This window comes from Amblyraja radiata, chromosome 11, assembly GCF_010909765.2.
Source record: "Amblyraja radiata isolate CabotCenter1 chromosome 11, sAmbRad1.1.pri, whole genome shotgun sequence".
Classification (NCBI taxonomy): Eukaryota; Metazoa; Chordata; class Chondrichthyes; order Rajiformes; family Rajidae; genus Amblyraja; species Amblyraja radiata.
Genome location: NC_045966.1, coordinates 56060125 through 56073821, shown reverse-complemented (window position 1 = coordinate 56073821; position 13697 = coordinate 56060125). Strand labels below are relative to the sequence as shown.

Genomic DNA, 13697 nt, shown 5'->3' with positions numbered 1-13697 from the left:
ATTTTTTATTTACTACCCTACTTGAATTATTTCTAGTTTTCCTAAGAACAATAGTAAACAACTTTATATTTGCCATCTCGGAACTTGTCCATTTTCATTAGGCTTCTTCCATGTCACAGGTGTTTTCAATGTAAAGAGTAAAATTCACTGGAAATGAAAGGAATGGGATGTATGTTTGATTCAACAGTGGAGTGAATGAAGAGGGAGTTTTCTGTTAGCTGGTGTGATAGAGATGATGATGATTTAAACATTCAACAGCTAACTTGATGCATTTAAATTGAAAAGAGTTCAAAGATAATTGAAGTTGATTGATATGGAATCAGGTTTTCATCACAATATTGGGGAAACTGTACTGCCCTCTGTGTTTGAGTTGGTTATTCTGGTCCCCCATTGCCCTGTATTGGGAACACCTATTCAGTTTCTCCAATAAGGAACTAAAGTGTGAAATGTAATGGCAGCTTCTGCCTCTGTCGCTCCTTCACTCGGTGTACTCATAGAGTCATGGAGTTTATTAAAATAAATAAAACAGCTAATTAGCTTTAATTTAAAAGCAAAACAGCGGGTCCCTGCAATGATGACCCTGGTGAAAAACAGCTCCTCTATGAATCCATATGGTTCAATAACATTCTTCAGGGGAGGAAGTCTGCACATAACTAATGTGTGTGACACTGAAATAGATTAATCAGAGATGGACACTAAAGGCTGGTGTGTAATTCCCATATCCGATAAGTAAATAATATCCTCTGTCATCTGCAGAGTTACCATATACTATCAATAATGTGAAATTACTCGTTACAGTCAAGGAGTCACTGGTCACAGAAATAGGCCAGTCTGCCACGATCTCCATGCCAATCAAACATCTATTTATACTAATCCCATTCATCAGCTCTTGCTCTATTGCCTACTATCCCTTGTGATCCAAGTACTTGCTAGATACTTCTTAAATATTGTGACCGTCTCTGCCACCACACTCTGGGAGAAACACTGCACATTGTGTCCCAACTGTGGTCTAAGTGCAATCTTAAATGTGTTGCTAACTACCTTATCCACTGTCTGGTTCTTCTTGGCTCCATAGTCTTTGGAGATACTCATTGTTTAAAAAAAAAAAAACTTTCATGATGTGCCAACATATTGCAAAACTGCTCATGGAAGAACATTTTTCTCACCTTCACTCTGCAGGTGATGTGAGGAATGACATTTATATCAACGTCCAGTATGGAGATTTTGACAAGTACAATAAGACTACTCAGAAGAACGTGGAAGTAATAATGTGTGTCTGCAATGAAGATGGTAAAATTATTCCGGTGAGGATTTTTGAGTGGAATTAATAGAGGCTAATTAATTGTAACTGGTGGAGAGATAACCTGAGGCCTTCCTTATTTGTTCTCTCAGTTGAAGATTGGATCAACTAAATTAATCTTAGTTAGCATCACTAAGATTGGTGGATGTCTGTGTTGAATTATGTTGTGTGTTGTGTCCATTTTTAATTGTAATGCTGCAAGGTAAATTACATTTCACTGCACCTTATGGTACATGTGACAAATAAATTTGAACTTTGAATCAATCTGAACTATGGAGCATGGGGGAATAAAATGCACTCATCTCTCACTCCAGATTATCAGCATCACCTGCTGAAAAATCTAAAGGCATGGAATCAAGAAAAGATTGTAACTCACCTTTGAAGCATGGTTGGGTCAGAAGCAGAATGGTGGGTCTTTATCAAGGTATTCTGCAAAGACCAAGGTCTTTGTGAGATGTTGGATCACTGATGACCATGGACTCATTGTCCAGCTGCCAGACCTGAAAGGAGAAGGATATGTGGGGTAGATCTGTAGCCAATAATGAGAGTATATGGACAAATAGTAAAAGTTGAGGAAACATTTTTATACAGAGGGTTATTGGGATTTCATAGAGCTTGGGATGGTGGAGGAAACATGATTAAATCATGTGTACATGTTAACAAAGAAATCATGTTACTCTGCATCAATATTTGGTTATTTCAGCTGTTTAGTTATTTGAGGCCGTGTTCTTATTTATGTAGGCAAACCATTTATTTTTATTTATACAACTAAACTGTTTTGATGCAGAATTCCATTTGCCTGGGAGCAGGAGACAAGTTGGTCAGTGAATTTCGATCGGTCATCTACTATCAGGTCAAACAGCCACGCTGGATGGAGACAATCAAGGTCAGTATGACTATTACAGACCGGCATATAAACATGGGGAACAAGGCAAGCTGGTAGGCGTCATCTACACAGACTTCAGTAAGGTTTTTGACAAGGTCCTGATGATAAGCTGATCCAGATGGTGAGATCATATGGGGCCTCTGTTGAGTTAGCCAATACAAAATTGTCTTGATAGTAGGTGTAAGAGGATGACAGTGGAAAGTTAGTTTCAGATTGGAGGTCTGTGCCACAGAGATTGGTGATTTTTGTCATCTCAATTTTTTGTCGTCTCAATTTTTGTCATCTTTATTTTTTATCCTCAATCTGAAGGGTATGTGACTAGCATGGTTAGTAGTTTTGCAGATCATCACCAAACTGATGGACAGTGAAGAAAATTATTTAAGGTTGCAGCAAGATCTAGAACCTCTGGGAAAGCAAGCCAAAATGTCCATCCGCCTGTCCATCTGTCTCTCTATCCATCTCTTCGTCCCTCAACCTCTTTTCCTCGCCATTTATCACGACAGACTTTGCATTTATACACAAAATTGTTCCATGGATATAAGGCATTCCATAAAGTGTCACAACCAGAGGAGTACTTTTGACGTTAAGGCAGGGTTGTAGTGTTGGGAAATGAAAAAGTCATCAGACCTACTTCAGACTTCGAGTTATTGAAGATAGCTCCACCTTCAACAATATAAACTCATCTCCAAGCATTGCCAGCATTCCCCTGTGCCAGAGCATCCTCAACTTCCTGATCCACAGAAAACAAGCAGTGAGGATAGAAGAGAAAATATCCTCCACAATAGTTCACTACACTGGTGTCCCACAGGAATGCATTATCAGCCCCTACTATACTCCCTATTCACTCATGACTGTGTGGCCAAATTCTACTCTAACTCCATCAACAAGTTTGTAGATGACAACACAGTCGTGGTCTAGATCACAAAAAAGCGAGATAGATTACAAGTAGGATTTAGCTTACTAAATATATTCAATGGTATATGGTCACACTGATTTGTTCTGTATTTATTTATGCCTACTATATTCTGTTGTGCTGAAGCAAAGCAAGAATTTAATTGTCCTATCTGGGACACATGACAATAAACTCTCTTGAATCTTGAATCTAAATTGTATCAAGACAATAACCTGTCCCTCAATGTGAGTATGGATGCAGGAGCTAATTACTGACTTCAGGAAGCATGATGGTGTGGCGGCACCTGGTGATAAGCCACAGGCACAACGAACCCTCGGCTCTGGAGGGCGGCGTCTTGATGTGGGTGGTGTTGGTCACGGGGCTGCTATCTGAAGTGGTATTTAAGGCAGGGAAAACCCATGACCTTGAGGTAGTAGGGAGCTGTATTAGAGAGAATAAACACGTCTTGTGCACACAACTCGTGTCCGCTTAGTTTTTGGCTGGACTCCTGCAAGTCCCCACTACACTGGTGACCCCGACGCCCAGGAGTGTAATCCTGGAAGGGGAATTTGAAAAAATAATGCGTTCCGCCGCTGCTGCCGACGAGGCCAAACTCAACGCGGTTTCCCTGAAGCTGCCTACATTTTGGACCTCGCAGCCGGGGGTTTGGTTCGACAGGTCGAGTCCCAATTCTTCATCGTTACCACTATGTGATAAGCGCTCTAGTCCAGCAGTCAGCCGGTCGGGTCATTCCTTACTTGGATAATCCGCCGGCGGCGGGTAAGTACGCGGGTCCTCAAGGAGCTGCTGCTCCGGATCTACGGGCCGAGCCGTATGCAGTGCGCCTGTCAGGTCCTTAACATGGGCGGGCTCGGCGACCGGAGTCCCTCGCCCTCATGAGCAGATGTTCACACTCATGGGCGACCCACCAGCCCTGCCCGCTCTTTGAATTTATTTACCTGCAGCAGCTGCCACGAGACATCGGCCGGCAGCTCGCGGGGGAGAGCTTTGAAGATCCAATCCGGCTAGCGGCCCGCGCCGACGACCTGTGGCAGTCCGACCAGCAGCATGTGGGCGCTCTGGAAACCTTGGAAGCGCTGGAATCCCCAGAATCACTGGACCGGATCGATTCAGCAGCCTGGAGGCCACAACCCCTGACCGTTACCCCATTCCCCACATACAGGACCTCTCGGGGTTAGGTTCTTCTCGAAGATCGACCTAGCCCGGGGATATCACCAGATCCCTGTGCGACCGGAGGATGTCCCCAAGACGGCAATTATCACCTCGTTCGTGTTGTTCGAGTTTCTCTGAATGCCCTTCGGCCTCAAGAACGCCACGCAGGCCTTTCAGCACCTGATGGACACCATGGGGCGCAGGCTCGACTTCCTGTTTGTCTACTTGGACGACAGCCTTGTGGCAAGTCGCTCGCAATAGGAACACTACGCCCACCTGCGTCTAATCAGTGATCATGGCCTCGTAATTAACCCTGGCAAGTGACAGTTCGGACTTTGCGCCATCAACTTCCTGGGGCATCGGGTGTCACGGCACGGAGCAGTGCCTCTCCGGGAACAGAGGCAATCTGTCAGTTCCCGCGGCCTGCCGCGGTCTACGGTGCGTGCTCTCCAGGAATTCGTAAGGATGGTCACATTTTACCACCGGTTCGTTCTGGCGGCTGTCGAGCTTTTGCGGCTGCTTTTCCAGTTGCTGACGGGCAAGCAACGGGAGATACAGTGGGACGATGTCGCCACGGCGGCGTTTGACGGGGAAAAGGAGGCCTTGGCTCGGGCAACTATGCTCGTCGGCCGATGCCCTCACAGCACTTACCGTGGATGCTTCAGACTCTGCGGTCGGCTGTTGTTTTTGTTAACTGCCGTGGCCAGCCTCTCGCCTTCTTTAGCCATCACCTGAGCGCGGCCCTACAGCGCTTTCGACCGGTAACTGTTCGCCTTACACCTCGTAGTGTGGCACTTCCGGAACTTCTTCGAGGGCCGTTCCTTCATAGCCTTCACGGACCACAAGCCCCTCGCGTTTGCTTTCACCAAGGTTTCACCAAAGTCCGCCCATCAGCCGCGCCGGCTGGTAGCTATTTTGTAGTAGACAACGGACGTCCGACACATCGCCGGGAAATGCAACCTAGTGATGGATGCCTTGTCCCATCCGGCAATAGCAGCCATGCTTAACCCGGCCTTGGGAATAGATTACTCCGCCTTGACGGCAGCCCAGCTGGCGGACGATGAGATGCCGGCGTACCGCACCGCGATCTCTGGCTTGGTGTTTGAGGATGTACCGTTAGGTTCCTCGGGTTCCATCCTCTGCGACGTATCCACGGGTCAGCCGAGGCCTATCGTTCCGGCGGCCCGGCACCGTCGCGTGTTTGAGGTTGTCCATGGGCTGGCCCATCCATCCATCCGGGCCACGGTCGCTATGGTGGCCGCAAGGTTTATGTGGCACGGACTTCGAAAGCAGGTCAGTCGCTGGGCCTGGGCGTGCATCCCGTGCCAGACATTGAAGGTGCATCGACACGTCCGGGCGCCCGTTCAAGACTTTGCAGTGCCACGCCGGCGGTTCGATCATGTGCACGTGGACATTGTGGGGCCACTGCATGTGGCGGCACCTGGTGGTAAGCCATGGACACAACAAACACTAGGCTCTGGAGGACAGCATCTCGGTGTGGGAGGTGTTTGTCACGGGGTTGATATCTGAAGTGGTATTTAAGGCCGGTCAACGCCCGTGACCTTGAGGTAGTAGGGAGCTGTATTGGAGAGAATAAACACGTCTAGTGCACACAACTCATGTCCGCTTAGTTTTTGGCTGGACTCCTGCGAGTCCTCGCTACAATGGACTACATTCGCCAATCTGCATCAATGGTGCTGAAGTGGAAATGGTTGACATCTGCAAGTTCCTAAGCGTAAATATTTCCAGTGATCTTTCCTGGACCAACCACATTGAAGCAAAGGCCAAAAAAGCACTCCCACGCCTCTACTTCCTCGGGAGACTAATTTGCATGTCTCCAACAAGTCTTACCAACTTCTACAGATGCATGCTGTCTGGTTGCATCACAGCTTGGTTTGGGAACATCTCTGCCTAAGACCACAATAAATTGCAGAGTTGTAGATGTAGCCCAGTCCATCATACAGACCAGACACCCCTCCATTGACTCCATCTACACTTCACGCTGCCTCGGGAAGGCAGCCAACATATCCCACCCTGGTTATTCACTCTTCTCTGCGTTACTGTTGAACAGAAAATATACAAGCTTGAAAGCATAGACCACCAGACGCAGCAACAGCTACTTCCCTGCTGTTTTTCAGTCTTCTGATGGTTCTCCCATAAGCTAGAGTGAATTACCCAACCTACCGCAATATAGAGACTGGACTTTTTCTCTGGAACTGTCACGCTGCAATGCTGAAAACTATATTCTGCACTCTGTATTTTTCTCATAACTCTACCTGTTTGACTTGTGCATGGCTTGATTCAATCCATGTATAGTATTATCTGATTTAACAGAATAGCATGCAAACAAAAGCTTTTCACTGTATCTCGGCATGTGTGACAGCAACAAACCAACACCAATAGCAGTCATTCAGCTGGCAATTCAGTTGCGTGATGTTGCTTTATTTACTGGAGTGAAACATGATAGTACAATTTAAAGGGCCTGTCCCACTTATGCGATTTTTCATTTTTTGACATGTGAAGCCTGTATGGTCGTGAGTAGTCGCCCAAAGAGTCGCACCTTTTTCTGGTCGCAGACGGATTTTCAACATGTTGAAATTTTTCGGCGACCTGCTGCGACTAATGACGGGTACCAGCAGTCGCCGAAAAAAATCTCGTAAGTGGGACAGGCCTTATATTGTTATGAGGCGTTCCAAAAATGTGACCAGGTATTTCTCAGAGTAATTCTTCATTGGTGTAATTATATAGCATCACTTACTCAGAAGGTGACATTATTCCTGGAGCATTGTAAGAGAAAGTAGACCATTTTGTCCCGGTAGTGACCAATGTATGTTGCCTCGGCTGTCTCACAAGCTATAGTGTGCTGATACCTCCATTACGTGGAATCTTTCCTGCACACGCTTTCATATGCGCAGGCATTTGTTCAATATTTCATTATCACATCAACTTAAATACACAGTAAAAATCAAAAAGTCGCAACTGCTGGAAATCTGAAATATCTGAACACAACAAAGACTAAAGAGATGGTGGTTAACTTTGGCAGGTCCAAGCTCCCCCTTCAGCCAGTCAACGCTGCAGGGGCTGACATTGAGGTGGTGCAGACATATAAATACCTTGGAGTGCACCTTGACAACAAACTGGACTGGTCTGTCAACTCTGACTCCCTCTACAAAAAAGACCAGAGCAGACTCTTTTTCCTCAGAAGGCTCAAATCCTTCAATGTGTGTAAGGATATGCTGCACATGTTTTACAACACAGTGGTCGCAAGCGTTATTTTCTACGCTGTTGTCTGCTGGGGCAACAGCATTAGTGCAAAAAACAATAGGAAGCTGGTCAAACTGGTTAAACGAGCTAGCTCAGTGCTGGAGGGGAGAGTAGACTCTGGGATGGATGTGCTTGAGAGGCGTATGAGGCACAAGGTGGAGGTCATCCTGAAAAACCCTGGGCATCCCCTCCATATAATTCTGGAGAGTCAAAAGGGCACTCGGAACAACAACCGGCTCCTCTCCCTGCCCTGTAGAACGGAGCGGTTCAGGAGATCCTTCACCCCTGCAGCCATTAGATTTTATAATTCGGACCGCTAGGCTGTAGGGGGATGCATTTTGCAATTATTAATTTTTAACTGTTAATTATTGGTCTTTTTAAGTATTTATTGCTCTCAGGTAGTGTCCACATTGTATTCTATGTATTTTCTGTCTGCGTTCATTTTGAATCTGTGGGTTTGTTGGTTGGGAGCTTCTGGACATCTGAATTTCCCTGAGGGGATCAATAAAGTATTTATTATTATTATTATTATTATTATTATTATTATTATTATAAACAGAAAATGCTGGAAAAATTAAGCAAGTCGGGCAGCATCGGTGGAGAGAGAAACTACCAATGTTTATGTACACAAAGCAGTTCTGCTGTAGTTTTTATATTTAGTAGTTCTGCTGTAACACATGTTTTCATAACTCCAATTGGATATAACACGATTGATGAAATAGGAATCTCTATTTGTGTTTGTCTGGCAAAATTGCTCAAAACTTAATTTTTATTGGAAACTAGAGAAATACTTACAAGTCAAATTGTCGAACCAAAAAAAATGTCTTGGGAAAGAAACAGTTCAGTGTTTCTAAGTAACCTCCCAGCAGTAATCAGACACCATTGCCTGTTAATGACACAGCCTGTCCACTTCAATACAAGTGGCCACTGACATTGACAAGAATTGCTTACATCAAACTTTGTGTAATGATACTCTAGTAAACATTCCAAGATACAGCCTTTAGTATTTTGTGCCAGGTAACACAAATTAACTTGTAGTTGGTATTGGTTTATTTTTGGTATATTTATGTATTGGTGGCTATTAAACTATTAAAAGCTCTTAAGCTTATAATAGCTATTAAGCTATTAAAACAATCTTTATTTTTGAGAATCCGGTGGGAAAAATAATTTTGCCATTACAAGTTTGAAATTCTCTAGCCTGTATCCTCCCTTTTTCCATTCCCCCAATCTTCATTATAATGCTATTTTTAATAACATAAGATTTCTTAGGAATGCAACTATTGCCCTTTAGAAGAACTACCTGTACTCACATAACACTTTTAACATAATGATGTGCACAGCGCCTTTTGCCGGTAGTTAATCATGCATTCATTCCTGAAGAGGGTGATGTTAGAAAGGGTGATCAACAGGCGATTGTTAAAGATGTTTGAAGACCATCCTAATGGAGGATTGATTTGAGAGACACCATTGTTTTGGGAATGGAGGTCGAGGGCTTTGATGGGACTGGATTTTTTTCAATTCCAGAGAACTGCGATCGAACAAAGGGTCGTCAATCTGTAATTTTTAATTCCCTTTCTCTCTCCACGCATGCTGCTTGGCCTGCTGGGTAATTGCAGCATTTTTTGGTTTCCTTTTGAATTTCTGATTTCATCATTAGCATTGCTTGCTTTTTGATTTGTATCTCTGAATTAATGGCTCAGAATGGCAGCGACAAGGCCAGTGAATGTAGCAGATCTGGCTTATGTGCACTTGGGTGTGTATCCCTTTAAGAATTGTACCTTATGACCAAAAGCTATCATTGTCTATATTATGGCATTGTAATGATTGAACAGGTTGGAACAAGATACCTATCTGATAGAAAGCTTGTGGAAAAGAAAATATCCTGGTTTTCTTTGTAAGTTCTTTTAACTTAAAGCACTTTAAGAAAATTCTACACTGGCTATCCTCCAATATGATGGGAAGTTAAATGGTCTTAAATGGGCTAGATTGAAGATTAATCCTAGTAAATCACATAGTATTTATTTGGCTAGAGGAAGGGTAGTAGAGAAAAGGTTTTATCTAGATGATGAAGACATTTAGTCTATAATGGAGAAGCCAGTTGGGTAGGTGGTAGAACAGGAAGTTGGATGACACTGAACAGGTTCAGCAACTTAGAAATAGCTTTTTGAAGGGTTAGAAAGGATAGAGAAGTCAGAGCTTCCAGGCAAGTTGAAGTTGTGATGTTTGTAGTTTGGGTTATTCCCTAGGTTGATGTGGCCATTAACAGTATATAAGGTGCCAATTTCTACGGTTGGAAGGGTTGAGAGATTGGTTAGTTCATATATTAGGAAATGGTTAGGAGTTCCACGGTGTCTGAGTAATGTGGCTTTATATCGGAAAGGTATTCTCCATTTACCATTGTCTAGCCTAACAGAGGAGTTTAAGTGTACAAAACTGAGGTTAGAGTTGCAAATACCAGGGAGTAAGGATACCTCTTTATTAAGCTGGTGCCTAATGTAAATAAAGGGAGGAATTGGAACTCAAAACAGGTAGTAGAAGAAGCACAAGCAGCTCTGAGGCATACAGACATTGTTGGTAGTGAAGTAGGGTGCGGCAAGAGAAAGGAGGCTTAGGGAACACTGGGAAACCAGTGTGGAGAAAGGCAGGTCCAACAGAGAGGAGGAAATCGGTTATAAAGCAGGTACATCGTCAGGAGGAAGCAGTGAGATGTGTAAGGGCAGTAGCTCAGGTTAAGCAGGGACAGTGGATGAACTGGGAAAGTGTAGAAAAGAGGAGGCTTAGCTGGAGGGACCTGTGGTGCATGGAGGCGGATTTGGGAGGAAAGCTTGTTGTTCCGCAGGAAATTATTAGTACTTGTTTGAGGCCTGATATAGTGTTATGGTCAGTTAGTCAGCGCATAGTGTAGCGATGTTACAAAACTTACCTTCAGCGGCGCTGCAGTTCTGCCACTGGCCGTGTGCTCGACTTTGGCTCCTTTTAGGGTGGGGGGCGGGATTAAAATGCCGTTTTCTCCTGCTTATCAGAGGCGGCTCTCCTCAGGCTGCTAAGCTGCTGAAGAACAATCGATCGGACTTCCGTTCCCGATTTATTTATTTATTTAATTTAATAATTTAATAATTACATGCACATAATAATATAATAATTTAATAATTTAATAATTACATTAAAATAAAAAGCGACTTCTAACGCTCTCAATGCCTACAACATGACGGATCGCATGAAGGGGACAAAACATAATGTAAATCGTCTATTTTACATATAAACTTGTTTCTCGGGATGGCTTTAATCTAATTTTCCTTTACGAAAATGTGATTTAGGCCCCATACGGACTGGCAGTGTTTTTCCTATCGATATGGGGTTCAAATTCACCGCAAATGCAACATTCCAATCGATCGCGTTCCAGAAAAACCCACTCGCAAAATGATATTAATGCTCTTTTGTTTGGACAATCATGTCATAAGAGTATCTAAATCGTCTATATTTTGTGTTATTGTCTATCCATAGTCAATATTTTTATACTAAATATCAGTTTTAGTACCATGTAATGTGCAAAAAATTAATAATTTTAATTATATTGAGTGGATGTTTCTAGATTAATTTATGGGAATTAAACATTAAATTCCTTCCATCTGGCATATAAATTAATGACAGTGAGATTTAAAAATCATGTTGTATCGTGAATTCTTGTGTGAATGGGATTAGTTTGTTATTTGAATACTTAGGCTATTTAAAAAATATCCTTTTCTTAAGAAATGGAATCTAAAGGACATTCTTAATGGGAAAGTAGTGGGCAGAAAGGCATGTCATGTGTGGTTTGAAGAGCAAAAACTTGTAGTTTACAGTGCCAAAATTGAAAAGTTGAGGAAAAACAAGGTGTACAGAGTTGCTTATTGGTTACAATCTGAGGAGTATGATTATGCTACTGATTATGATATGCCAATGTACCAGCTAGCAACTGATCTTCTCCATACATACTTGGTCTATTGCTAGAAGTTTTAATTTATTTACCTATCTGTTACGGATTTACAGCATATAATATTAAAGATCTGATCTTGAGACTATCACATTTTTTAATTTTCAAGGCAGTCTGGGTGTTTCTTACTATTTCTGTCACAATCGTCAATTTTGTAATTAACTACAATTAGGTAATTAACTAATTATATGCTCTAATTTCAGGTCATCCAAGTAATATGTTTTATATTTGTTTCAGAATGATTCAATCTATAATAACTGAAAATTTCATTCAGTTCTCTTGATTTTTAAGAAAGTTATGGGCTTTTGACATGGGCACAACTTTTGTGTTAAGTCAATGGAAAAGCAATAGGGAACAAGATGCTAATGAAAATGGCCATAACTTTTTTAATACTGAAGATATGAAAGTGAATCGGACTTCTTTTTATGCTTTATCTGGTGGGATAAATTACAGACTTGATTTTTAAAATCTCAAAATTTTGTTACATAGTGTACTCTATAGATCTGTGCCTCGGGAGAACATAGTGGATGAGGTTTATGAAAGGACGCAGCTTAGATATGTAGTGTTGGCAACAGGTTGAGCAGCAAAAATGGAAAGCAAGAGTATGTCCGATAGAGGTGGGTTATGGAGGTTTCATTGCGAGAACGACCACATCCAGTATTTGGAGAGCCAGGAATTCATGGACTGAGTTTATGTCAGGCCGTATAGGAGATGTCAGAGGCAGGAGGTGGATGTGGTGGAGAAGAAACTGTTAGCTGGGGGCAGAAATGAAATGTATAGCGCATGGTCTGTGTATTTCTATGTAAGTGTATTCTGTGTAATTGTATTGCGGTTTATGTTACGTTGATATTTGTGGCACTACAATTGTTTAATGATGGGTTGGAATAATTGTATGACAGAATGCGAGTGTTTAGCATTTGTTTGAGTGAATCAATTGTCTTGAGTTTCCTTTATTTAGTGATACTGGTCGCGTAGGTGGTGAGAGCACATATTGTGTGGGGGTAGTTCTATTACACCAGAACTAACTGTTGATGCTCCCCGAGGTGTCATGGGCCTAACTCAACGAAACACCAGTGGAGGGAGGTGCCAGCTTGATAACCCCAATGTATACTGGCATCTACACAATCATTTGTTTTGTGCTTGTTAACATGTAGATAGCTTATTATTGCATATGGAGTTAGCTATTGTCCCTCAGTGTAAGTTTGTATAAGCAGTTTAGATACTTCTTTGGCATTGGGCTTTGTTTTCTTGGTAGAACGCTTATCCTGTTGTTCTAGCATGTACTTTGTGTTTTAATAGTAATTTAAATGTTGAACAAATTGGAACGAGTTGTCTTATCTGATAAAAAATGTGGAAAAGAAAAAAGAACTTACAACTTTTTTTGTAAGTTCTTTTAAATTTAGTTTAGTTTAGAGATACAGCACGGAAACTGGGCCTTTGGGCCACTGGGTCCATGTCAACTAGCGATCCCCACATATTAACACTATCCCACGCTCACCAGGGACAATTTTTACATTTACCAAGCCAATTTATTTACATACCTGTACGTCTTTGGAGTGTGGGAGGAAACCGAAAATCTCGGAGAAGACCCACGCGGATTACGGGGAGAACGTACCATACAGACAGCACCCATAGACAGGATCAAACTCGGGTCTCAAGCGCTGCAAGCGCTGGTAAGGCAGCAACTCTACTGCTGCGTCACTGCACCGCCCGCTTAAATCATAGCACTTTTTAAAAAAAATCTACACACTGGTTATTCTGCAATATGATAGGAATTTAAATAATTAAAACAAAAGGAGCTTGAACTATCTAGCAGGTCAAGTAGTAATGGTTTGAGAAACCGAATAAATGTTTCAGGGGTGGAAGACTTAATCAAAATATGGATCTTTTCACACAGTTACGGCAATATTCTGTTTTATTTTACACCTGAAAGGTTTAGCTCTTTTTTTACACCCTTATGTTTGCTCCTAGACTACATGTAGGTAGTTCTGCAATGACACGTGTTTTCATAAAGCTTATTGGGGTAAATGCAAGGGATTAAGGGGCTGTCCCACTTGGGCGACCTAATTGGCGAGCTTAGAAGAGTTTGCCCTCGACTCATACTCGCAGCATGGTCGACAAGAGGTCTTAGGAGGTCTTTGTAATGCTCCTTCATGCTCGAGAGTAGTCCCCGCGTTATCGAGGCCTCAGCTAGGTCGCGGCATATTTT

General features: G+C 42.7%; 1 protein-coding gene across 1 annotated transcript in view; it reads left to right on the top strand.

The window, feature by feature from the left end:
* Window positions 1–13697, top strand: part of dock2 (dedicator of cytokinesis 2) — a 703541-nt gene that overhangs the window by 133044 nt on the left and 556800 nt on the right. The window contains exons 14-15 of the mRNA XM_033029960.1: window positions 1180–1304; window positions 2088–2186. Coding sequence (XP_032885851.1) covers window positions 1180–1304; window positions 2088–2186 — 224 coding nt within the window. The remainder of the gene's footprint in view (window positions 1–1179; window positions 1305–2087; window positions 2187–13697) is intronic.